The 27,638-nt window shown below is 34.9% G+C and overlaps 1 protein-coding gene across 6 annotated transcripts in view; it reads left to right on the forward strand.

Moving 5' to 3' along the window:
* The window catches only part of LOC136293353 (sodium channel protein type 2 subunit alpha-like), a 70,120-nt gene that overhangs the window by 17,537 nt on the left and 24,945 nt on the right, over positions 1-27,638 (forward strand). For 3 of the 6 annotated variants that reach the window (XM_066190029.1, XM_066190030.1, XM_066190031.1), the window contains exons 5-20: positions 1,780-1,897; positions 2,762-2,852; positions 4,447-4,573; positions 5,069-5,160; positions 5,257-5,348; positions 6,192-6,464; positions 6,768-6,831; positions 7,702-7,843; positions 7,974-8,180; positions 11,028-11,327; positions 14,843-15,196; positions 16,061-16,193; positions 18,698-18,936; positions 20,047-20,220; positions 21,455-21,811; positions 22,720-23,205. In XM_066190029.1, coding sequence (XP_066046126.1) covers positions 1,780-1,897; positions 2,762-2,852; positions 4,447-4,573; positions 5,069-5,160; positions 5,257-5,348; positions 6,192-6,464; positions 6,768-6,831; positions 7,702-7,843; positions 7,974-8,180; positions 11,028-11,327; positions 14,843-15,196; positions 16,061-16,193; positions 18,698-18,936; positions 20,047-20,220; positions 21,455-21,811; positions 22,720-23,205 — 3,249 coding nt within the window. Of the gene's footprint in view, positions 1-1,779; positions 1,898-2,761; positions 2,853-4,446; positions 4,576-5,068; positions 5,161-5,256; positions 5,349-6,191; positions 6,465-6,767; positions 6,832-7,701; positions 7,844-7,973; positions 8,181-11,027; positions 11,328-14,842; positions 15,197-16,060; positions 16,194-18,697; positions 18,937-20,046; positions 20,221-21,454; positions 21,812-22,719; positions 23,206-27,638 lie in introns of all 6 variants that reach the window. The other 3 variants (XM_066190032.1, XM_066190034.1, XM_066190035.1) reach the window with 3 other exon arrangements.

Consider the following 27,638-nt stretch of genomic DNA (forward strand, 5'->3'; position numbering starts at 1 on the left):
AAGTACAGGTGACAGTAAGAGCCAGTTTTCCTCTATATTCTTATTTATTTCTGTGTGCTCCTTTAGCAGCAGTTGCATTAAAAAGTTCAGGGATAAAGTTGTCTGAACAAGTGAGGTTTCCGAAAGCCTGAGAAGTTCTGAAGTATCATTTCTAACCTCCATTGATCAGAAAAAGTAGTCAGATTTTTTGGAACAAAAGTGTAAAAGCTGACACTAATGATACATTTCTTAGTACCTGAGAGCAATTAGTAAACAGTAGGATCTTTAGTCACAGGTGACATCTGTGTTTATATTACCTAGCAGTATAATTATGCTCAAGAGAAAACAAATGGACATCTTAAATCATGGACTAGAGTTAGTCATCCATCCTCTGGTGTGTAGTAGAAACTACCCTTAATCATTGGCTTGTCAGTGCAGAGGAAATCATGTGTGAATTTAGTCTGTCTTCAGGCTCAGCTGCAGCAGTGACCTTGGGACAGGCAACATCTTTTTAGCATTTCCAGCTGGGTGAAGGACCGTAGGGCAGGGAGAAATGCCAAGGAGTGTGTGTCCATTCTCTGCCACCCTCAGTGTTAGCTTGATGTTATTCCTTGAACAGGCACCAGCAACACTCCTTTACCTATTTTCTTTCCCATTGTGGAGAGGTTTGCTTTCCTTGCCCAAGGTGACTGTCCAGAAAGGCAGTAAAGGCCACAGAGAGGGCCGAATTTTTCTGATCACAGCCAAGTTTTTACAGAGAATGGAAATCAACATGGAGAACAGTGATACTATATAGCTCTGCTGAGAGCATAACAAAGACTCTATTATCTTAACAAAAAGCAGAGCCATTACCATCAACAAAGAGCAAAAGGAATGAAGAATGGTTATGTCCTGAAGAAATTTCAAGCAGCACCAAAAATGCAAGTAAACCTCATTCACAGACAAATGCACTTAGGCAATGACTGCCCACAGAAACAAAATAAACTGAACACAAACTATAGGTTTATCAGACCAAATTTTAAAAGATAATCACTAGCTAAATTTTCTGCTTATATATAGGGAAAGTAAGAGCACATTGTTAACAAGAAAAGCAGCAATTTTTTTAAAAAAAATATTTGTTGTGATAGGATGCCAGATTCTGGTGTATATTTGTCTCACATTGCTCAGAACTATGTCAGCTGGCAATATATTAATCATTGTAATTTTTTCAAAGATATATGTTTTAGAAGATGCATTTAACTGGTACTGGTAGTATTTAAAATAGAAAATGAAAGCAAAATTGTTTTAAAATTGTGGTTGGTTTTGTAATGACAATTTCTCCTTGTCACTATATGTATGTGTGTATATAATTCTGTCAAGTATTTGTTCCAAATACAAACTGGCATTTAGAATTGTCCTTTTGCTATTTTGGTTTTGTTTGTGTTTGCTCATCAGGTGGAATGTATTTGATAAATTTGAAGCTCTCACTTTAATCAAAGACTTTATGAGAAATAAAATTGAAATATTTTAGTGGCAAAATCCTCGATTTGCTTTTCTTGATAAAAACTGCCATTGTTTTTATAATCCCCACCCATTTTATTTACATCGCAATTCATTCCACAAGCTGGCAAATTTTGCAAATTGGAGAATAGGCTGTGGAAGGCTTACTCCATTGTATTAATAGAAATCAGTTATTTTCCTACCAAAGGTAGACAGTAGAATGGAACTTGTACATCTCAGGTGGAGAATGGAAACTTAGTAGGAGGTGAAGATATATATGTAGTCAACACTGTATTTTAATTTTGTATTTCTTTTTTTCAGACTTTCATAGTATTGAATAAAGGAAAAGCAATTTTCCGGTTCAGTGCCACATCTGCCTTGTATATTTTAACTCCTTTTAATCCCATCAGAAAAATTGCTATCAAGATTTTGGTACATTCATATCCTTTTTTCTTAATATTGATTCAAATGTTGCTTTTTAAAAATACTTAATGACTGAACTAATACTTTTCATGTGGATAAAAAAATTGTGTCCATGGGAGTGAACTATGCTAAATAAATATGTTGCTCACACTTAAAAAAAGGAGCAATATCACATGTGAATTGCAGTATGATCTTCATCCCTGCTGAGAGAATTCTCTACTGAACCACCTAAATCTGTCAGAGTTTAAATATCAGGCTTTATATCTAAAAGGAGACCTGATCCCATACTAAGCCCTGCAGCTAAGGCCACATTAGTAACAAACCATTGCACTTGAACATCTCTAAGGTCACACTTTCACCAAGACCGGTAGTACTATTCATGAACTAGACTCACTCAGCAAGGACAAAAGAGCATGGGTAAAGAGAAGCTTTTTTGGCATTGTGTTTTCAGCATTGGGATAGGTGTCCTATAAAAGATTCGGGACAAAGGAGACTATTTTCAAATATATTTCAATCATGTTCAAAGAAACACTCAGTCCTAAACAACCAACCTAAAGATCTTTTAGAATGATCCACCTGTTTTAAATGAGTAATTCCATTTGGGTAGTCATTTCATGATTTACAGAGCTAAAGATATGTATAAACTTAAAACCTAAACCTGCTATAGTTACAAAAGTATTACATTTTTAAAGAAGTGCACCATAATATGCCAGATAGCCCACCACTTAAAATACATAAAATTATGTGCAAAGTTTTATTTTTAGGCTTTAATTAGTGTCACGTTATTGGTACACATTTGTAAACACTTAATATTTTTTAGTTATTTCAGTATTATAAAGCTGTCCTATTTTTTTGACTTATGTGCCTTAACTATAGCCTACATTATTCAGCATGCTTATCATGTGCACTATTTTGACCAACTGTGTATTTATGACCATGAGTAACCCTCCAGACTGGACAAAGAATGTAGAGTAAGTAAACATTTTTACTTCTTTATTTTTATGTCTTTGTTTTTGTGTGAGTCTAAACAAGAATTATTTATAAAAATGTGAATGCTAGAATGGGCTCATCCAGAGTCAGGAAGAATCAGATTCCATGAGATCATCAATATCTTTCCTGTTTTCTCCTGAATAACTTAAAGGATTTAAGAGTAACACCATGCTTGTTAAAATTCTGCCTGAAGAATAGCTGAACTTCTGTTGTGTAGTACAAACAGGAGCTCTTGTCCTTGGATATTCTAAGCTGTAAATCAGACAAGGAGCTACAGATGTGCATGTAAAACTGGGCGTGTAAAATTGTTGCCATACCTTGCCTGAGTACCCATGACCTCATCACAGTGGGACTTTTATCATGCCTTACTGATTTGACCTCATAAGTGCCTGCCACAACAGGACACACAACCCACAAACCACACGAAACTCAAACTGCTGAGGAAAGGGCCTTACCTATGAAAGAGTAACAAAGAGCTGACCTAAATAAGGAATATTTCTCTTTCTTGTTCATGTTGTTCATGGTTTTAAATGTATGTTTATTCTTTAACAAATGTTTTCCTCTGAAATACTGTAGAATCATAGAATGGTTTGGGTTGGAAGGGATCTTAGAGATCAGCCAGTTCCAACCCCCTGTAATGCAGGGACACCTTCCACTAGGTCACGTTCCTCAAAGCCCTTTGTTTTTATTTGAAATTATACTACTCACGAAAAACCTGTTTCTAATCCCTTGTTGCTTCTTTCATTCCCTCCTTTTCTCAGATAGCCATTCCTGGCTTTTATTTATTTATTTCTCTGCATTAATGAACCTTACACTGAATCTGTTTAGACACAACTGCCATTAACTCATTCCCAGTTAGCAGTGACAATGGCTGGTTAGAGTTGCTGAGAGTCTGAAAGGAGAGCAGTAAGGTCTGTAGGTAGAGTTCCTTTATTCTGGAGGTCCACAGAGATCCATGTGGGTCTCAGGAAGTGTCTGCATTTTATGCTGGTTATAACTGACTATTCTATGTTGTTAAATAAATAGCTGTTCCCACACCAGGTAAGCTGGTAATCATGCTCCCCATCTTTCAGAATAACAGTCTGGGCATGCTTTCTTATATTTGATGATTATTTATGAAATAAACATGTAATACAGGCATTGCTATAGTTATTATCCAGAACTGATTGTTACAAAACTCTCTGATTTAGACATTAAAAAAAAAAAATTCTTCAGTTTTTGTAACACTTAGACAGCTACCTGATTTGTGAATGCAAGCAAAGAGGCAGCCCTGTGAGTGCCAAAAAATGTACATATAAAAGACTGAAATATATCCATAAATACTTGAGTCAGAAATTACCTGTAAGCACAAGAACTGAGATTAAACCAACCTTTTAGAAAATGAGTAGCATATATATCAGGTTCAAATTTACACAATGACTGAACAGCAGCTACAATATTTAGGGTAAGTAAAGTTAATAATTCCCTCCTTTCAATTTTAAATAATTTTTCTACCCTTTTAAGTCATCTTTGTTAAAGACTGGCACTGTCTGTAAGTATGCAAAAATCCATTATTCCTGCTCTGATGGTTTTCAGGTACACTTTCACTGGAATTTATACATTTGAATCACTTATCAAAATTCTTGCAAGGGGCTTCTGCTTAGAAGGTTTTACTTTTCTGCGAGACCCATGGAACTGGCTTGACTTCAGTGTCATTTTAATGGCGTAAGTGGTTCAAGAACTTTTTAAGCTTTTTGGGCATGAAATTAGTAGTAAATATTATTACAATAAATGTATTTATTTAATCATATTTAATTTTTGCAACCTTTGAAGTTTAGACACTGTATTTTAGTATTCAAAGTAAAATACGGCAGAAGCCGAAATGGAGCGTCAGCCACTGGTGTAATTACTGCTGAGGGACACTAATTTCATGTCCTACATTTTTCTGCTCACCAGAAATGAAGCCATCCCTTTGACTTCATGTTACCATCCCATTACAAGCTAATTAGTTTAACTAGATGTTCAAATACAAATCAGTGAGTTTAACTTCAATGACATTTAAGCAAAATTGATGAAAACAATTATTAAAGCGAAATATATTGAAGAGACAGGTAAATTTGGAAGTATGATTGCTAGTATTGCCACAGAGGTTTTGAAGACCCACATAATTAGTATAAGCTCTGCCTCAATTCTGAATAACTGTGATTTAATCCTACAGGTATGTAACAGAATTTGTAAACCTAGGCAATGTTTCAGCTCTTCGAACTTTCAGAGTATTGAGAGCTTTGAAAACTATTTCTGTAATTCCAGGTAAGAAGTAGTTGGTGTAAGGTGTTAGGCCCCTCGTATCTCCAACTGTTATTTGTGTGCTGTCATTGTGTTTGTGTGTGAACTCCCCTATTACAGATATGTGACAGAGTTTGTGGACCTGGGCAATGTCTCAGCGTTGAGAACATTCAGAGTTCTCCGAGCTTTGAAAACAATATCAGTCATTCCAGGTGAGAGCAAGGTTAAACACCGAGGCTGACTTTCGTTCCATTGAATTCACTGCCTTTGAGCGTAGTCTTGCTGTTTGTTGCTCATGTTGCCAAAAAAAAAAAAAAAAAAAGGCATGGATCATTAACCTAGTTTATGATTCTTTGTCTTTTCAGCATTAGCTTCTTTTATTTTGCAAAATCAGCCTTTGAGTTTAACAGAGTCTTGCATGAAACATAAAATATGAGGCCTATGGGTAATTTTGCTTTGTTTTTCTGCATTTTATTGTGACAAATTGCCTCTACATTACAAAAGCTCAGTGCTATGGCTTTCTTGGTTTTGAAATTTTTCCTTTTTTTAATCACTTTAAATTGAAAGTAGTCTTAAAAATAAGCAAGTAACAACAAAAGAAGATACCAAAGAAGAAATAAATGATGCACGGAAAATTTATCAAATGCAAAAGATTTTTTTCATTCAAAATTACTAGCAATTCTGTCTCATGCTGCTTTGCACTGTAGTGGAGTCATGTTTAGAATTCACTGGAAATTGAATTATTGGCAGAATATTTAATGAAGAGAAAAATTAGGAAATGCAATCAAATCTGTACTAAGAAAGCATGATTGATAAAGTTTCCTGCTTGAGAATATTATATATTTGATTTATTGGAATATATGTACATTGCACATTCATAAAATGGAATCTTTTTCTTTCATTCATCTTCACAAGCTCTGAGGCTGCTCATGAAGCTTTACCTTTTGAGAAGTAAAAAAAAAAAAATTTCTTTTTAAGTGTCTGCATGGCCTCTTAATAATATGGGAAGGGCAAAGATACTCTTTGATAGTTCCATGGATCTTTTCTCTTTGCAGGCCTGAAGACTATAGTGGGGGCCCTGATTCAGTCTGTGAAGAAGCTCTCGGATGTGATGATCCTGACTGTGTTTTGTCTGAGTGTATTTGCACTGATAGGGCTGCAGCTGTTCATGGGCAACCTGAGGAATAAATGCCTGCAGTGGCCTCCAGACAATTCTACTTTTGAGATAAACATTATTTCCTACTTTAACAGCACAATGAATGAAAATGGTACATTTGTTAACATGACAGTGAGCACGTTTAACTGGAAGGATTACATTGAGGATGAAAGTAAGAATGTCTGATGTAACTATTTTAATATATTTGTGGCTAAAATATGTAATTAGTTGTAACTAAACAAAGAACGTTGAGGGGTCTATATTTCTGCCTTGTGTAAAGCTGCTTACAGTCACTGATTTACAGAAATCAAATACATACAATAAAAAATACAAGAACCAGAAATGTTCCTAAACAAGCTACAAAGTGATCAGTAGCTAGCCACTATGATTTAGCATAATTTATTTTTATTTTGCTTTGTAGCACTTTCAGGTTTATTTGATCCATTCATATATATTTCTAATGCTTTCTACACAGCTCATTTTTACATTTTGGAAGGACAAAGAGATGCCCTACTTTGTGGTAATAGCTCTGATGCAGGGTAAGACCCTTTCAAAAATTCTCTGTTATGCTCTGTAGAAAAAGAATTAACATGAGATCTAGTTGTAGTTCCATATTTGGTAGGGTTACAGAACTTAGGGAGTTTTGCAACTAAGTGAGAATTTCTTACTGGAGTCAAAATGCTTGACACTCTGGCTAAACAAAACACTAATTAACAGCCTTTTTCCTGCTTGATTGGAAAATGAAGTTGGTTTTTATTGATAAGATCTGATTTTTTGTAAAGTCTCTTTTGGTGATTTACTGACTGAAGAAAGTAGGAGGAAACAAAACTTAAAAGTGAGAAAGAGAACATGGAAAATATTAAGAAAGAACAACAGTGACTTCACACTCCAAGATTGATTCTGTTTTTTCAAGCCTAACTCTTTTACTTCTGGAAAATTCTGTCATTAACATGTACCAAATTATGAACCTAGAATTGTTAGCTGAACTTGAATTCCTGACTGGCAGCACTGAAGAGGTTTACTAAAAATATATGTATCAGCATTAGGTAGGAAATCCCTAATATTACAATTGGATTTAGCTAATACTATTGTTTATTTGTCTGTAACCTTAACAACATTTTAGCAATTTCTGCCAGGAAATAATTCATTTGGAATAAAGATTCTATTTGCAAAATGTAATTGAGGAGAATTTTAATATTTAGGTCATTTCAACCAGAGAGTGGATGAAAAGGACATCTTTTATTTACTATGCGATTAGTTCAATTCTTGGGAATTTTTTTTTCTAAATTAATTTAATTGTAATTTATGGAATTTTTGTTGTAAAATAATGCATATTCTTCCAAAAGATACTATTTTATAGAAGGGAGTAATAGTTACAACTAAGTGCCTCCTGTTTGATTTTCACATAGGCAATGCCCAGAAGGATATATATGTGTGAAAGCTGGCAGAAACCCCAACTATGGCTACACAAGTTTTGACACCTTCAGCTGGGCTTTTTTGTCACTGTTTCGGCTAATGACTCAAGACTTCTGGGAAAACCTCTATCAGCTGGTAAGAAATTATTATGACATAAATAGTAAACTGTTGGTGACATCCAAAATTATGTAAATAGGCTTATTTTTGCATGAGCTGAAAAAGAGAAGTTGTGGAATAATATATAGACATGCTTTCTACTCTCTAGACACTGCGTGCTGCTGGGAAGACATACATGATATTTTTTGTTCTGGTAATTTTTCTGGGTTCTTTCTATCTGATAAATCTGATCCTGGCTGTGGTCGCCATGGCCTATGAAGAACAGAATCAAGCCACAATGGAAGAAGCAGAGCAGAAAGAAGCAGAATTTCAGCAGATGCTGGAACAACTGAAGAAGCAACAAGAAGAAGCACAGGTAATGATGGAAATTTTACTTTCTGAGCAGCCTTGTTCTTCAGGCAAGGAAAAAATCTTTTATGATTAAGAACACAAACAAATTATGCAATGAATTACAGAAAATAAAAGGTCTTGTTTACTGTGCAAGTTATAAAAGTGGAAATAGCCAATGAAAACCAGGAACTAACCAAATAGTAAAAAAAGCAAGCTAATGGTAGAGAAAAGAGTGTTACTTCATTCAACAAAAGACTGTAAAAGTAAAATGCTTGTAATAAGAGTATTCTAGCAACCTGAATTTAAATAGTCATAAGGAAAGGTGCTTTTATGTTACAGATCGTATAAATAGCATGAACAAAGTCTAGTGATGTTACTTCTGGTTTGCATCTGGGTTAGAATTGCCAAGCTTGATGTATTTAATAATTTTCCACAAATATCCATCAAATAGAGAAAAGGATTGTAATCGGTGTTCTTCTAGGTTTCTATCCAGCAAGATAATTAAAAATATCCCTAATTGACACTGTAGTAAATCAGAATTTTATGCATTCTTAGAACAGACAACCAATATTCAAAACCAGATGAGCAACATTCATAACAACGATATTACTTCAGAATTCTTTTAAAGTAATCTTTGTTTTCTTTGAAAAGAGAAGAAAATTATTTAAAGTTTTATGAGAAAAAGACATTTTAATAGATACTTTTGTGAAAGATTTTCTTATGTGAAAGTAAAATATATGCAGGAGTTCAGGTCAGTGAATCAGCCATCTGTCTAATTTCTGGACTGATTTTCCACTGCTTTTCAAATGGCATTTAGTCGTTTTCAACAGGACGCTGTTTATAAAATGCTAGCAAATTTGAAACTCCTATGAAGCTCTATTTTTGGTAGTACTTTACAGGTACGTTCACTAAGTTAGAATGACTCCATAAACTGCTAACAAAAAGACAAACTCTCTGTCTTTTGCTTGAAAAAAACCCTTTATGTATGACTTGTGAAATCTAATTAGCATATCTTTATTTTAGTCATTACACTTTATCCCTTCCAAATTACTAAAGAAAGAGTAGAATCCTGCAAAATTCAAATGTAGAAAGGTTGAATGTCAGCAAAGTGTATATTGCTGGGTTTTTCTTAAATCTGATATTTTTATGCTTTAAAGGCACTAAAGCACATTATACTAAAAGGTATCAGCAGGTTCATCTAGATGTTTGTGTATCTGTGAGTGGGGAAAAATGAAACAGATGCAGACTAAGAAGAATAGAATAAGAGACTATAACTGAGGTTGAAGACCTTGGAAAGTCATTTTTTTTTTAAATGAGTGACCACTACATTCATTATAAGTAAAGCATTATTATAGTCAGGATCTCTTTTGTTTGTGAACAGCAGGAAGTAGTGAGTACAAGGTGGATCACTGAAGTGTTGAATTAGTTGCTAAGGCAGAAATTAGTTTATCTCTTCCCTCCCTTGACACTGAACCTATTCATCCACAAACTTAAGGCATCACAGTGGTCTTTGGATTGCTCTACTTGTTTGACCTTTACTGTTAGTATTATGAAGTAGATGGGTGATGACTCAGTATCTGCTGCCTTTGTTTCTGTTAGAGTCTTTGAAGGATCATATTCTGAACCAGTATGACAAAATTTTGAGTATTGCTTTTTAATTTATAAACACTTCAGAATCCTTTTAATACTCCATTTAGCAGAAAAAGTCTGTATCAAGTCAACTTCTATAGCCTGGGTTGTATACTGTAGCAAAGAAAGACATTAATTCATACTATGAGCTTTCAAACTATCCTTTCCTGCTGTAAAGAGATATGTCATCATTCCTGAAATACTTGGCAGTGAATATAATATGTTTTGCTGGATAATTACTAGTCATCTTTGTTATATAACCCTAGTCTCTTGCCATTTATCACACCACCCTTTTTTATAAGCTTATCATCTCCCCAAAGACATTTCCACTACAGAATTTCATTGTAATCTCCCACAGTTCTTTTGAGGAACAGCACTGGACATACTCTCAATTCTTCTTTTTTTGATGAGTAGAAGAAACTTTCTCTAGTGAGCCAAAACAAGTAGGCTGACCACTGCAGTTAAAGATAGTGGTCCTGAGTTTTGGGATGACTCTGCTCCAGTAAGTCATCAAACCTCTTTCAATCAGAGAAGAACTCAAAACTTTTTTTTCTTCTCTCAGACTATAGCACCAACAGGCAATAAATGTACCTTTGCATATCTATAGCAAAGATCTAGAGAGCAGATACAGTGGGACATGTGGAAGGGAAAATGTGAAGGGGGAGGAAGGGCTTGAAGATGTGTCTAGAGGTTATGCCTTGTACCAGCAAAGGCAAAAGGAAAGTAAAGGGAGTGTTCTTGCTGTGAAGACAGTGAGAAAAGGCTGGATTCAACTGCTTTCAGGGTGCTAGATGGATTTTGATACATTAACTCAGATGATAAATGTTAGGCTTTAGTTTTCTCTGTAAGAGCTCAGAAGGGACCAGCTGAATTAGACCATGATGTGGGGCTTTTCTCGAGAGAAAATGGAGTAACAGGTCTGAAATACATGAAAAAGCACTATGTTAACACTTTTCTGATTACTTTTATTTCAGACTAGTGTCTTGTGCAGCAATTCTTTAAAAAATAGTGTAGCTATTTTTCTGCTGAATTTGGTGCTCCAAATAGCTCATGCTGCTCAACAGTGAGGAGCTGTACAACTCAGTAGTTTATCTTTAATACAATTCTTTGGGGTATACTTACACACTCATGAGTGTATAAAGAGCATTATTATCACAGTGATAATAAAAAACAGTTGATGAAAGACTATAAAATTATTCTCTTTTTTGGCCTACTAAGAATACCTTGCTTTGTAACCTGACAGACAACAGCAGCAGTAGCAGCAGCATCAGTTGCATCAAGAGATTTCAGTGGTGTAGGGGGATTAGGAGAACTCTTGGAAAGCTCTTCAGAAGCATCAAAGCTGAGCTCAAAGAGTGCTAAAGAAAGAAGAAACAGAAGGAAGAAAAGAAGGCAGAAAGAAATGTCTGAAGCAGAAGACAAAGGAGATATCGATAAGTTCCCCAAGTCTGAGTCAGAAGACAGTATCAGAAGGAAAAGTTTCCGCTTCTCCACAGAAGGAAGTCAACTGACATATGAAAAAAGGCTCACTTCTCCTCACCAGGTACAGCATTCTATTTTACTAAGTAATATGTGTCCACTCTATTTCTATTTTTACTGATATTACAGCAGGTTTACATATTGGAAGTTATGTAAATGGTAAGTGAAGGAAAAATCCGTGGTAGTACCATTCACAGTAAAAGTTTGAGATGGTTTGACCCATTCTGTTAGCAAAGAGATAAAAAACAATGTACCAAGAACACTTATAAACTTAATTAACCCATTTCTGAAAATGTATTTCTGAGGATGTGTCTAGTAGACTGGAGAAAGAAAGATTAGTGTGTATATATATATATATATATCTGCATTAATGAACCGTATGTTCTCCGTTCTGGATCCATTTTCTGGATCCATTTCAAAACTATAAAAGTAAGTGGGGTTTTTAGCATACTGCAACATCAAAATACTCTGCACAGAAAACCCCACATTACCATTGATTTCTATTATTTTCCTTAATTAGTTTCTTTATTGTGAAGATAATGAGAAAAGTAGCACTAGTACTGCACAAGGACAAACTACACAGGAATCTTTTGGGCCTGTATGTGTAACAATTTAGTCATACTGTTCTTTTTCATTAGAAATCCATTATACATGATGGAAAATCATAGAAAAAAGTAGTTTATGAAGGACCTCTGGAAATCATTTAATCCAAAGTTCTAAGTTCTACTCCCGTAAATCAAAGGGTCTCTTAAGGATATGCCCTCTGTACTTGGCACTGATGAGGCTGCACCTTGAATCCTGTGTCCAGTTCTGGGTCCCTCAGTACAGGACAGATACGGAGGTGCTGGAGCAAGTCCAGAGAAGGGCTAGTGAAGGTCTAGAGAGTGAGTTATATGAGGAGAAGCTGAGGGTGTTTAACCTGGAAAAGAAGAGGTTCAGGGAGCACCTTATCACTCTACAACTCCCTGAAAGAAGACTGTGGCCAGGTGGAGGTCAGCCTCTTCTCCCAGGTAACCAGTGAAAGGGTAAGAGGAAATAGCCTCAAAATGTGCCAGAGGAATTTGTGCCAGAGGAATTTCAGGCTGGTCATCAGGAGATATTCCTTAATGGAAAGGTTTGTAAAAAAATGGAATGGACTACCCTGGGAGGTGGTGGAGTCAGCATCCTTTGAAATGTTCAAGAAATTACTGGATGTAGCATTTAGTGCCATAATTTAGTTGACAAGGTGGTGATCAGTCAAAGGCTGGGCTTGATGATCTTGGAGGTCTTTTCCAACCTAAATGATTCTGTGCTACCTTTCCTTATTTCAAGGCTACACACAGTTATGGCATTTTTAGAAAAAAATCACTCAAAATGCATCTCTTCAAAATGATAATGTGTTAAAAGCCAATATATGTCTTTTACCTATGAATACCACCAAGGTTAGGAATGACTTATTAAATGAAGATGGTCCTGAAAATTTTTTTTTGTAGTTGTAACAAAGCTTTGGGACAAAAGCTGAGAGCATACAACTAAAATTTAGGTTCCACAAGAGTGAAAGAATTGCAAACAGTAGAATTGGTAAACGAAGAGATCATTTGTTGTGTTAGCCATGGAGCATCTCCCTGGTGAGACAGGGTGCAGAGCGTGAAACAGTGAGGCAGAATGGTAAGGGGAGATAATCTGTTCAGTTGGGCCCTTTAAGAGGTTTTGTCCTTTGGTACAATATTCCATATGCAGATGAATGATGCAGTTTGCCAGAAAAGTCAAACCTTCCTTTCAGTCCTTACTTTCTGATAGCATGTAGACACATATATTTCTGTCTCCACATGTGTTAAAATTGCAGCCATTTTGGCTTATATCTTTTGTCTCAATGCAGCAGGGACTTGCAGAACAGACATTATTTCTCCCAAATCCCTGAGGGGGCTGATCCAATTAGCCGTGCTCAAACCGTGGTAACACATATTGGATAGATTGGCCTGCAAATAAAACATAGCAGCCATGGGAACATTCTCTAAAAGAACAAGGGTATCACTGGTAGTCAGATGAAACCCTGGTGAGCATGTCATTTTTTGAAGGACTGTAGGTTGGCCAGATTATTTTACAAGGAAATGTAAAAAGGGTCTAGTAATTAGTTTACTGCTTTGTCAGTTTCACTGTCATATTCCATAGAAGCTTGGGTTTGGGTTTTTTTTTTTTTTGGATAAAATTATCTTTGAGTATAAGCAAAACAGCACTTTTTCTCCAGCCAAGTTTACATAAAGGGGTTAGCAAAATCATTTGGCTGATATTTTTCAAGTAACTCAGCCTGAGGCTGACAGCCAGCACAGAAAATTTCAGCCCAAACTATTAAAATTTGGTGTAGCTGTAAGAGCGGAAAAAATGTATCTCGTAATGGTAAACACCTGCCAGGCCTTATAATAGGCAGTTCTACCAGTTCAGCACACACATAATGTGTGTGAATTTATATATCTGACTATGCATATACAGAGATACATATGGGTTGATGTATGTATTTATACAGTGCTTGATTTTCATATTAACATAGGTTTATATAATATAGGACAGTTTTCACTTTCACTTTAATTATCCTGGGATCAAACCCATTGCTATTACATAAGAGGACTTTCCACCTGCAGAAATAGTGATAATGTGACAGTAGTCTCAAACCGGGTTTTTGATGAATCAAGATGTGAAGATTTGTCCAAATGCAAATGCCTAACTAAAGAAGGCTGAATGCCAGGTGACTTTTCTCCACAATTAGTACTCATTTTATTTATTCATGAATGCCGTTAATAAAATATGTAGCAAGGGAGAAGAACACTTCATTAACCAGCTTCTACTGTAATTAAAAGATGAATTACCAACAACCACTGATTTATTTTCTCACTTGTAAGAGAATATCTTTCAGTAACGGTGTCCCTGGTGAATATTTGCTTAGAGCTGCCTGATAACCAAGTGATAACTTCTGGCAGGTGTGTGCAACCTACTCTGGCCCCTGGAGAGCTATGCCCAAGAGTGCTGCTGCTGTACCTCCAAAGCTTCCAAAGTTGCCCCCTCTGTCTTCTAGTTATTGTTCCCACACTATTGAGCCTGTTGGGAAGAGGTCAGTCAAGTTCCTTACATCACTTTAGAAGGATTACAATGGCAAACTTAAGGTCACTTCAGCATCTACCAAATAAAACAGAAGAGAGTGAGGGTGAGCATTATTAGTTGCTATCTCTAGGAATCCAGGGGATGAAGAAGAGAAGTGAAAGACTCTTAGCTCTGTACTGTAATTGAAGGAATAAAAGACAAATACTTTCAAAATCTTGATAGTGATATTGAAAACTGCATCCAGCACAGTCCATGCCAGTTCAATACATCTTCTTCACTCAGAAATGTTCAATCTTGCTTATATCTTCTGCACAACTTTTCCTCAGTCCTGCTACATTACCTTAAAAGAATTTTTCCCCTGGTGAACATATTCCCCTAGTGGACACACTTATACTATGGAAGAAAAAAGTGACTATCCTTCCTCCAGCACTGTAACTATTCTTTGAAAAGCCAAGATCTTAGTTCTAATGCTGTTTTGTTTGGTTTGTTTAAAATCTTTTACAGTCTTTGTTAAGCATTCGTGGTTCTCTATTCTCACCAAGGCGCAACAGCAAAACCAGCATTTTCAGTTTTAGAGGTCATGCAAAGGATATAGGATCTGAAAATGACTTTGCTGATGATGAACACAGCACTCTTGAAGACAATGAGAGCAGAAGAGATTCTCTCTTTGTTCCAAATCGACATGGAGAAAGGCGCAACAGTAACATTAGCCAGGCCAGTGTGTCATCTAGAATGATACCAGCCCTTCCAGTAAATGGGAAGATGCACAGCACTGTGGATTGCAATGGAGTGGTTTCCTTGGTTGGTGGACCTTCAACACTAACTTCACCTACTGGTCAGCTTATACCAGAGGTAATTGTAAGTAAGCCGGTATTTATTATGGTTTGGTTCAGGCACAGAATTTTCTTTTATTCGTCATCTCTGCATTCCTTATAATTTCTTAAAAAAATAATTTGTAATAGTTTCTAAATAAGGTAACATAAAGGAAAAAAAGTCCTCAATCTCCTATGTCTAAACCTTAGTAAAGTATTATATTCTTCTTGCTTTCAGCAAGAGGCCTACACATAAGAAAAAAAAAAAGATTAATGGAATTTGACAATTTTTTTATAGTTTCACTTCAGCAAAATAAATATTCAATATATTAATAAGGCTATAGCTTGGAAATACGTATAGGAAAACTCCTATAAAATTAAACAGAAGGTGGTTACTGTTCTCATGATAGTTATTAGAAATACCCCTTTCTGAATTTTTCTTAAAAGCCTTTTTCTCATACCTTTCATGAGAAAAGTATGTACAATTCCTATGTACCTTTGAATTTACATTATATTTAAGGCTTCTGTAAGCTGAGATGTTCTTTCAAATAAGCCAGTCTTTTCCATACATAGTATTTATTATTATTATTAATAATAATAATATTACTATCACTATCGAGGAGGTACTGAGCAAAAATTTTGTTCAACCACTCATTTAAATGTAAACCACCTTTGGTCACACAGTGTGGTGGTATTGGGTCATCCAGTTGATTATTTGTAGTACTGTACAAAATTCCCACTGAATTCCTCAATAAAGAAGAAAGAAATCCTGACAAGAACAGAAACATTCAGTGAAAAGCATAGTACATTGCACAAAGCTGATTTGATTATCACTACAATATTTATGCAGTAAATACTGGTAATTTGCTGCTGAAAAGGATGGTCTAATTCCTCAGGATTGCATTTACAGGGCACCACTACAGAAACAGAAATAAGGAAAAGAAGACTGAGCTCATACCAAATTTCTATGGAAATGCTGGAAGAGTCTGCTGCAAGACAAAGAGCAATGAGCATAGCCAGCATACTTACAAATACAATGGAAGGTATTTGTGCATTTTATCTGACAGGCAGTTCATTGAAGTTCTGCTAACTACACGTACAGAGAAATTATTTATGTAATTTCCTTTGTAAATGTAAAACTGGACATGGTGAGTCTCTGAACATCAGATACAAAAGGCTTTTGAGCATTTGTAAGGTCATTTACACAATCTGAATGCTTAACCATGTTTCATGTCACTTTCCAAAATACTACTCTACTGAGTGGACGACCAGAGAGAAAACAATGGTAGCTGAGGGATTGCCAAAGCCTCAAACAGAAAATATAGGGATTTATTTTTGCATTAGACACCAGCAGGAAAAATCAATTAAGATAACCCAGAAATTGCCACGATAAAGGCAGTGATGTGCTAGAACAGTCATTTCCCTTAGGCTTTAAATCCAAAGATAGACAATAGGAAATTGGAGTGAGAAATATGAAGAAAAAAACCCAAATGTAATCAACCCATGCCAATGCTCACAAGGTTTCTTAAGCATTTCTTAAATTTTTGTACTTATCAAAGATAAAAAATATTGTATTTTATGTGTGAAAAAGCATACTTTTGGGATTGCTTTTTCTTATTTATTGGAAAATGAGTATGCTCACTCTCCATACATATGCCATTAAAGTATTTTTATAAGCTTGAAAGATCTATCTACTGGATAATGGAAAAGTGTGGCAGGTGTATAGTCAGACCAACTTCACAAATTCAACATACATTCTAAAAAGACAAGAAATTACCAAGAAACTTTACCATATTATTAAGCCAGCATTGAAATATAATTTTAAAGTGAGTTCTGAAGCTCCTTGCTCTCAGATAAACAGATCACAAACTAATTGTAGTCAGAAATAAAAGGCTTACATCACCTATTGTCTTCTAAAGAAAATTCTTCTCACAAATATCTATCTTCATGTCTTCCTACTTTAGTCCAAGTGCGCTCTGTTGGTACCTCTTACATCTTGGCTCTCCTCTCTGTAAACAGGGTATCTCCTTAGAAAGTGCTGTATTCGTCCTCCAGTTAAATAGCTAGTCCCTCCAGTCTCCTGACCAGAAAAAAACGTGTCAGTGTAAACAAAATTTTCCTGATAGTTCACCTTCTTCCCCATACTTAGTTTCCGCCATTTCAGAAATTGCTATGTGCAGCAACGGAGTCTGTGTCGACTCAGCATCCAGGATGAGTGGTCACTTTTGTCCAATGCTGGTCCTATTCTGCCTTTCAGTATTCTGAGTTGCATGTTCAGAAATATGATTATAGCACCCAATCCGTATATTCCTTCAGCAGTACTATCTTTGTTATGGTTCATAAATAATATAGAAACCTTTGAGTACTTATGACATCCTTTTCTGCATGGAGAACTTGTTTGTTTCAGTAGTTTGAAAGCTTTTAAGTTCCAGTAATTCCACCCATATAGGACAATATTAGAGGCAGAAATCAATCCACTATCCTCGAAGTGTATATTTTTGCAGTAATTAGCAAATCTCTGAATCATCTCTTGCAGCAAAATCATCCATAAGTGTCATGATGATGGAGACCTATCTGTGCTCTAAGGGATGCCTGAAAAATGGGAAATTTCAGACTTTGGTTGATGCCACTATGGAGAAATTTAATCAAAACTGCTGTGGACATTTCTTACATATTTTGTGGTCTAAGTTTTTCTCACTTGAGCAATCAACAGTCTTCCTTCTACTCTGTCCTCAAATATCCCATCGCATCAGATATTCATCCTTGTTATTATTAACTTAGAAGAAGTTACTATTATTCTGTAACTTTGACAATATTGACAGTGAAATGGAAGAAAAAATAGTTTCCAAAGATTCTAATTGAGAGCAGTTGCTAAACCGTTGTTTTGCTAATACAGATATATGTTGTTCTGTTGCTCAGTCAATAAACACTGCAACTGTACAAGACATTTCAAAGCAAATTAAATTATACTTTAAAAATAAGAAAACAAGCAAGCATTAAAAATATCAATTCAAAACAGAAATGATAGGTATGCACTCCAAATCGTTTATCTGATATTGTAGTGGTTCAGTGTAGTAGCAAATATAACCCTTTTAGTATCTCAAATCAAAATCTCTTCTCACGTTACATACCATAAAAATGTGAATTCTTTATGAAGCTTGTCCCATTTACATATCGTAGGTCAGTGACGAGCGAGTCATGTTGACTTTTAATATCTGAAATTAAGATATCTGCCGTAAGCAAGTCAAGTAACCTAAACTAAATGTCTAGATTCTCCCTACTGTCCTGGGACAGACGAACACAATTTCTCCCTCTAGAGAGTTGTCTCAGATGATTTACTCTTTAGTGAATGGACTTCACAGTCCACAGGTGGCAGAGGATTTTAAATAAATAAAATGCCTTATTTTAAGGTGGATAATAATGGGTGAGGGAAATCTCATGTTAGTGAGAGCAGTTTATTTGATTGATATAATCTTCTTCCATTTTTTAAACAAAAACTTCCAGAAGATGTTATTTGTAATATTAATTTTTTTCTATTTTATTTCAGAGCTTGAAGAATCCAGACAGAAATGCCCACCATGCTGGTACAGATTTGCAAATACTTTCTTGATCTGGGATTGCTGGAGTCCATGGTTAAAAGTAAAGCATGTTGTCAATTTAGTTGTGATGGATCCATTTGTTGATCTTGCTATAACTATTTGCATTGTTTTAAACACCTTGTTCATGGCCATGGAACATTACCCAATGACAGAACAGTTTAGCAGTGTCCTTTCTGTGGGGAACCTGGTAAGTAGTTTGTCATGCACTACTTGATGTAAAAATACCCTTTTCTAAAAGAAGAAACTTATAAATTTATTGTATTTGTTTAAATCTATTCCAGAATGTCTTTTTATAATCAGTTTAGAAATTGTATATATGATTTTCACAGCTAAAGTGATTTTTTTACTGGAGCCTTTATTTTCATGAATATATGTAGTTTTACTACTATAGTGAAATAACTGAATATGTGTGGAAGTGCAGTCTTCACTGGAATGTCAGATTTCTTGACATCTACCTTGTTTTTTTTCTTTCAAATGTTAAGGTAGATTATGCTATTTTTACCATGGTACTGATATAACATCACAGAAAATATTTTTCTTATGTAAAAATTGATAAAATATTCCAAGTCAGAATTTCTCTTAGAATTTTTTTCAATTACACTACAGTGAAAATATTTTTACAAAAAAATCATGATCCCGAACTTTTTGTTGAGCTGCACAAACCATGGATCACTATGCAATGCAAGAAAGTGTTGAGTTAATTTCTGGACTTAAAAACACTAAGATGCATTGATAATTTCACATTTGGCACTTGGAAATATTTTAAATAACATTATCATGCTGAAGTTCACTTTCCTAAAAGGAAATAACTGTCCCACAGCATGGTAACTATGTGTGAAACCTCTATATTCTTACAAAAAGCATGGTACAAGAAACTCCAACCTCCCCTGTCTACAAGACAGACTTTAGAGAGTCTGTGGTTAGACAGTCTGACATTAGAAACTATCATCTTTTTAGACAAGCTAGGAAAATACTTGCTGTCAAGTCTTCTTCCTGGAACCATCCTCATCAAAGAGGACTTAAAACACCAGGTCACATCATCTTCTGCTGGATGAATAGTCCATGACATACCAGGGAGCTGAACTGGTTCAATAGCTTTTTATATGTTTATCAAACCTCTGACCTATTACATATCCTGATGTATTTACTTGTTTCTGGTGTTTAGAAATACTTACATGCCATTTAGAGATAGCAATCAGTTGTTTTTTATAGTAACAGGTAAGAGAACTCATTTGCTTAAAAAAAATTTCCTCAGATATATAAATTTCGCATAACAATTCATTACATTTTGTTTTAGGTATTCACTGGGATATTTACAGCAGAAATGGTACTAAAGATTATTGCCATGGACCCTTATTATTATTTCCAAGAAGGCTGGAATATTTTTGATGGTATTATTGTTAGCCTTAGTTTAATGGAACTTGGTCTTGCAAATGTTGAAGGATTATCTGTTCTTCGGTCATTCAGATTGGTAAATACCTTGATAATTAAATCTTTGCATGCAATTATCTCACTCGAAATATAGAAGTGCTGGTGCCTGTAATAATTATCATGTTTTGTAAATATATATTCCACACTTCAATGACTCACATTATTTTTCATATGTGCATAATTTGCAAGCCATTTATGGTAAGTACAAATTTAAGGTGTTTGATACCTTTTAGTATCAAATTATCCTATTCATCCAACTCATATCATTTGCCAACATAACACTAACTGCTGCCTTTTAAGAATTTTGTGAATCTCTACACTGATTTCATTAAGAATAATAAAAGCTAAATATCTGTGAAAACATACATATTGTCAACAACACAAAGAATCATAGCATTTTAAGTCTTTATATTGTGAACACGACTTGGTGTTACTTGTAAAGAACTTAAGCAGATCCTCTCTTCACATTCATTTTAATGGGCACCAAAAAGAAACTTTTAGTCACTCCATTACATATAACAGAGTCATAACAAGATGACTTTAAGGTAACATTTAAATTGAAATATTATTGAGCTTCTACTAGAAATTTTTTAATAGCAATTACTATTGCACACAAACTAATTTATAAATATGTTTAGTAGAGGCACAAGATTAATGATTTAAAGGTCTTTATTACCAATAGTTGCCACATTATTTGAAACCTTATCTCCTAATACATAGAGCAGGAAGAAGTAACTAATTTAGCACTAATTGCAATGGTACCAAACTTCACATAACATAATAGTTCGGGTAACAAATATTATTTTTAAGTTAATATTTACAATTTGAATGGACATTGCAATGTCTGCATCAAGTTTTTCTTTAAAAAATTGGCCTCCATCCAAGCATGGAAGTGTTAATGTGGTGCTGAGGGAAATATGGAACCAAGCCAGCAAAAAACGTTTAGTGATGGTGATGAAAAGAGTAGAAACTTCTAAAATGTCTTTAAGAATTTCTTGAGAATCATCTAAAAGTGGACATTTAAAAATAGTAAAATAAAATTTCATGCAAACAAAAAATAATGACTTTTTTAATATGTGCATCACTGAAATGAAATTATAAACAATGAATTTTTGACAAATACTCCATGTTCCCTGCTTTACATTAAAATAATTATGTGGTACTACTGAAGAAAAAATTAATCTACAGAAATTGGTATGCTCTGCTAAACGACTTGGACCTAGCTTCTATTTTCTAACTCATACTAATGGTTCATCTGCATTTCTATTTTGCAGCTTCGAGTTTTCAAATTGGCAAAATCTTGGCCAACCCTAAACATGCTGATTAAGATTATTGGCAACTCCGTGGGGGCTCTGGGGAATCTGACCCTGGTGCTGGCCATCATTGTGTTCATTTTTGCTGTGGTTGGGATGCAGCTGTTTGGAAAAAGCTACAAGGAATGTGTCTGCAAGATCTCCAGTGACTGTGAACTGCCTCGCTGGCACATGCATGACTTTTTCCACTCTTTCCTGATTGTATTCCGAGTGCTGTGTGGAGAATGGATCGAAACCATGTGGGACTGCATGGAGGTTGCAGGCCAAACCATGTGCCTTATTGTTTTCATGCTGGTCATGGTGATTGGAAACCTAGTGGTACGTCATGAACATTTTTTAAACATTAACTCTGATGCAGATGTGCAGGACTTACAGCTGGGCAATGAAAATGTTTGTCATCCTTCTTTTTAGAATTAAAAAAGTAATCTGAATGTGGTAATTTTTGAGTAAAAACATATGAAGATTCCCTTTTCCTCTTTTTCATACATTTTTATACGCTGAATACTCTTAGTATGAGTACAAGCATTTAGAAAGAAACTAAAATGTCAAATCCATCATCCTATCATGGGAGTGCTGCAGTTAATTTAAAGGTGCTGTTTAATTTTTAGTACTAAACTTTTTGGATTGTTTACGCATAAAAAACAAAAATGAAACCCAGAGTGATTTGCCATCTGGTTTCAAAAGGTGTTAAAAAGCTTCTAACTCAAGATTGTACAAGAAACCTTTATAGAAAAGTTTAAATTCAAGCTGGCAAGTTAAAATGCAAAATTTCAATTGGAAAATACTGAATTGATGAGAACTTCCTAGAAATAAGTGTTATAAAAGGGATGTACCATTTACACTTTTACTTTATTTTAAAATTTATTTTACTGATAAAATTTCGTTTACTGATAAAATTTGCAGTCAAAATTTCCTGTCATAATTCTCTTCCTTTAGTGAAAATTTTAACATGATTTAAATTTTTATAAAATAGAATTCGAAATGTTTGTTTCTTACTCATTTACTGACCTTGCAATCTTGACATTTTACCAGCAGAAATGTGCAGAGCCCCAAAAAGTTATTTATGATTCACAACGTGCTCTACTGATTTTTTTAGAATCATAGAATCATTTACATTGGAAAAGGCCTTTGAGATCATCAAGTACAACTGTTAATCTAGCACTGCCAAATTTAACACTTCTGATATGATTGTATTTACTATATAGCTGTATTCTCTCATCTTTTAGGTATTGAACCTATTTCTGGCCTTGCTGCTGAGCTCATTTAGTTCAGACAACCTTGCTGCTACAGACGATGATAATGAAATGAACAATCTACAGATTGCTGTGGCAAGGATTCAGAAAGGCATAGATTATGTTAAAACAAAGATACAGGAGTTCATCCGAAAAGCCTTCGTTAGAAAGCAGAAATCTTTAGAGGAAATCAAAGCACTTGAAGAGCTAAACAACAAGAAAGACAGCTGCATTTCCAATCATACTGCCGTTGAAATAAGCAAAGATCTGAATTATCTGAAAGATGGGAATGGAACCACCAGTGGTGTAGGCACAGGCAGCAGTGTGGAAAAATATGTAATTGATGAAAATGATTACATGTCATTCATAAACAACCCAGGCCTCACTGTGACAGTGCCCATTGCACTTGGAGAATCAGATTTTGAAAATTTAAATACAGAAGAATTTAGCAGTGAATCTGATATGGAAGAAAGCAAACAGGTAAGATTTTTCATATCCTATTAAATTGTAGTCATACATTGACATGTTTTAATGACATATTCAGAATTTTTAAAAAACTGTGATATCCCATGTAAATATATTTTAAGTTTTAGAATTTTATGTATTACCATTCAAGAAAAAAATAATGGTATGGTAGAGTAACCTGAGAGTTTACATTTTTAGTATTTTGTTTATTAAAATTTGAAATGTATTTGATTTTAAATATGATTATTTCTTTCACAGTTTTATGAGGTTTTAGGACTAGTGATTACTTGATAAAGCATTCTTTCTGTAGTACCTACATGTGATAAGATGTTTTGGAATAAGGGTAGAAGGCTAAGAAACAATTAAGGAGCTTTGCATACCAAAGCAAACATAAGCAGAGAAAAAATATTTCTTTCAATATTTAGGGTAGTTCTAAAAATTAATCCTGAGACAACACAAATCAGTAATGTATTCTAGATGATTTAACAAGTTTTGCGAGTAATATTTGTACAGACTTTGGGTTCAGAGACCATGGCTGGCTGAAATAAAGTAATCTAGGTACTGATGAATATCATGGGAAAGCAGCAGCTCTAGTTATCCTGGAGAACAGAATGACCTTGTGATAAACATGCATGTGGAAACAGTTTACTTGAAGGCTTTATGGTGTTATTATTGTGCAAAGTAACAGTAATTTGTCTAAAAAACCAATGTCTTGTGTTTCAAAATCTAAGTGGCTCAAATACCAGAAGTGATTATGATCAGGTGCTAATGGTACTTAAGAAAAACTTTGTATATTGGGGTGGTGATCAATGACACGCTAATAAATGCATTAGCAGAATCTAATTCTATTCAGTGCCATTAGAAATTTAGGAACTGTGAGGTTTAAGGGATCAGGAATTATGGATAAATTTGTTTTCCATTAGATTAGAAGCTGTGATGTAATTTAATAACTCATCAATTCAAAAGGATTTTTTGACCAGGAAGAAAGCTCTCCTATAAAGAAGCCCTGCATTCATGACTTTATCATAGCTGTATATCTCGCATATTTGCAATAATGATGTATTCCTCAGCAATATCAAACTACACCACATTACATTAATGCATAGCCATGATCCACGTAATCACGGTATGGGGTTTTTGCTAGAGAACATCAAGAGTGTGTGTTTATTTGCAGCTGCCAAAAATGTTGCGCTATGTAACTATCATAAGATGAAGAGTGACATATTCTATCATCTGAAGTTGCTCAGTTATGAGACAAACAGTTTCAATGCAGATGTATAAGGTAGTATAGCAATAGTGCTTATCCATGGGAAATTTAGATTATAAGAGATACAAGAAGTATAAAGGAGTGCAAATTAGGAGATCAGCTAGTATTAAAAAAACGCCAAAACATTCAGAGTGATTCCAGGTCTGAGAGTTAAGCATTTTTCATATACGCTGATCTAATAAAGGTTGGTTTTCATTTCCAATAAACCTTTAGCAAAGTCTTCTATGTCCTTTAATATATTCTGATGGTTTTTTAAATGACATTACACATTACATTTTCTGCTGTCCTTGTGGCTAACTTTGATAAACACAATTATGATTGCCTTTCTATTAACTCTGTCAAGTTACAACCCTAAAAATTTCCTGAATATGTTACTTTTTGAAAGGTTTGCAATATGCATTAGGAAGTTGGGGGGGGGCTGTGCAGATCCTGAATTTGTGGTTACACGACGTATGAGCCTCTGCACTAAAGGAACTTGGGAAGTTCCCATTCACACTTGGCTAGTGATCCCCTGGCAGTCTTTGCCTCTTTCTGTGCCTCAGAGAAGGCAGGTCACTGGTTGTGCCATAGGTATTATTGGTCTGTTTCTCCTGTGAGATAGATTGAATGGCTCAGTTTACAATGTACTGCCATGTATTCTATCAGAACAGCTGAGGAAAAAACTAAATGCGATGCAAAGGCAGAAAATCCTCTGTTTTCCAGGTGAATATGTGATGCATGTACACCCCAGGAAAATGAAGTAAAAGCCCTTCTTGATGTGCTGACAAGTTCTGAATACCAATTTCAAAGTGACATTCACAAGTCAGTTGTTCTGTTCAACTCCAGCTTTGCCTGGTTCAGGCATCATGCCTTTATCTTCTAAGGCCATCCTGAAATTTCTGGATGGTAATAAATCAAAAGGGATTTTGTCCTTTTTTTTAATGGACTGGTATCTATATGTCTTCAGGAAGAGAAACAAATTAATAAGCAATTTGACAGTGAACATTTCAGGTGGCTGTGGGAAATCCAGAAGTAAATGATGGATGGTATTTAAATTAAGAAATTGTGGAGAGATTTTCAATGGGGTTAAGATAGGTTTAGGACTTCCATGCTGCTTCAGTATTTTTGTAGACGGTAGTAGTTAATACCATTGGTAAACTGGAGCAATAATACTTCCATCAAATTCTGCTCACACACAACTGTTTATTGTTTAACTGTCTGACATGTATTCATACAGTGCAAGTGTGCATATTGTGAACAGTATCTAGTCAGACAGTATCCTGAAAATTGTGAATTCTATATTAATTTCGCTTTCTGCTCTGGATTCCTTATTCCATTCCTTCTGAATGACTTCAATGGAAAGAATAAAGTGGGGTTATATTATTGTGTGTATAAAAATCCACTGGCTTTTGGAATATAGGAACAGAAGTTCTGGCGTGTGACAGGAATTTGTGAAGTTTCCCAATCTAATCTTTTCCTACCAAGTCAACAGTACTGTTAAATCTTTTGCTGCCTTCTGATTGTCGTTTAAGGAAGATAAAGAGTACATTGGTGCAGTGTTTAAGTTACTTCTCTAGAACAGTACACCATCACTTGCTTTGTTTTGCCTCTCAAGGGGTCCCACTGAGAAAACATTCCTGCTAGAAGGCCTGGTCTGCAAAAGGAGGGGTAAGAGATGGGTCAGAACTTTCTCTGCCATAACTGTGGCAGTACTTAGCACTTAAACTACCCTGAGGAGGTATCCCCTATTATAACATTTTATTTAACCACAGAGCTGTGGGAAGCTAGATCTGCACAGGAACTGTAAAACAAATCTTTTTTTTTCTGGTATCTTACTGACTGTCACTGATGTTAAGAGCAGAATGATTATTTGAAGTCTGTCATGCTAGAAGTGGGGCACAGCCTGTGTTTCCCTAAGGAGTAGGTAATTACTATTGATGTAATTGTGGATGAGTGAGGAATAAATTGTAATATTTCCTATTTTTTTATCAGTTATACTATAGTAGAAAATAACTCTAGCCTTCTTATGGAAGGCTAGCTTTTTTTTTTTTTTTTTTTCCCCCCACGCTTTCATGGAAACACTTTCTATTTAATTTGCTAGTTAATAACCTCCAAAATCTGCCAGAACCTATTCTGGAACCTGGCTGCAAATTCCAGAACTAAACAAGATCTTTCAAATACATATCACTAGAAATTTTTGGATGAAAGAGAATGATAATACTTATTAGATTATCAAGTTGCTCACCACCTTAGAGTAATAACTGGCTGAAGATACCTGCAAGAAGTGAACATTTTATTGATACTTTGAAGGAGGATTTTTTTAATAATTAGAAAAGAGAGGTGCAATACCCAATGAGATAATCATCAGAAAAGAAACAGATTTCTGCTCAGAAAGAAAGATACTCAAGATCATTAGCTTTGAAGATAAAAATATTAGAAGTAGCTGATGGGGATAATTTGGTGGGTTTTAACATTAGCGTGTGGATGCTGTTTCTGTTGGGAAATGAGTAACTATGTTAATCATACCAAACATAAGACTCCTATCTTTTGTATATTGTATACCACTTAACAACTGTTCATTATAGCTGATTGACAACTTTATAAATATAGTTTTGCATTTCAACATGGGAAAATAATTTCAAATATAATTCTCATTTATGGAAAACTTTTTTACAGCTAAAGAAATACATACACCTACAGGCCTCAACAATTCAAAATTCCAAAAATCTTTCTATCTACAGTGTATGTATGGTTAATACAAATTCAGATTGGAGAAGTAAGGCTACTCAATTGACTTCTGATGATCACAACAGACAATTTTGAGAAAATTAAAATTATCCTTCATCATTGAATCTACTGAATTTTAAAAACAATTAATAGACTTAGTTTTCTGATTGGCTTCATCCAGGCCTTTGTGTCTAGATGAGGTGAAAAAGACAAGAACAGAGTTAATGCGTTCCTAAAAGATAAGCATTTTCATTGGGCTCCAATAAATTTCTTAGCCAAAACAGACTCAGCAGGATTTCATCAATCTGTTGGATTTTTTTTTATCATGTTTAAAATGTCCAAAATTCTAAAGGTTTTTTCTAAAACTGACCAGTTCTGGGACAGGCTCTTCAGAAGTGACAAATTATTTAAGTTATGGACTAGCTGTGGTTAATGATTTAAATCGTATCTCTGGATACACTGATGCCTCACTGTC

Source organism: Chamaea fasciata, unplaced genomic scaffold (genome assembly GCF_029207755.1).
Source record: "Chamaea fasciata isolate MVZ Bird 193981 ecotype frontalis unplaced genomic scaffold, bChaFas1.0.hap1 SCAF_8, whole genome shotgun sequence".
NCBI classification, from domain to species: domain Eukaryota; kingdom Metazoa; phylum Chordata; class Aves; order Passeriformes; family Sylviidae; genus Chamaea; species Chamaea fasciata.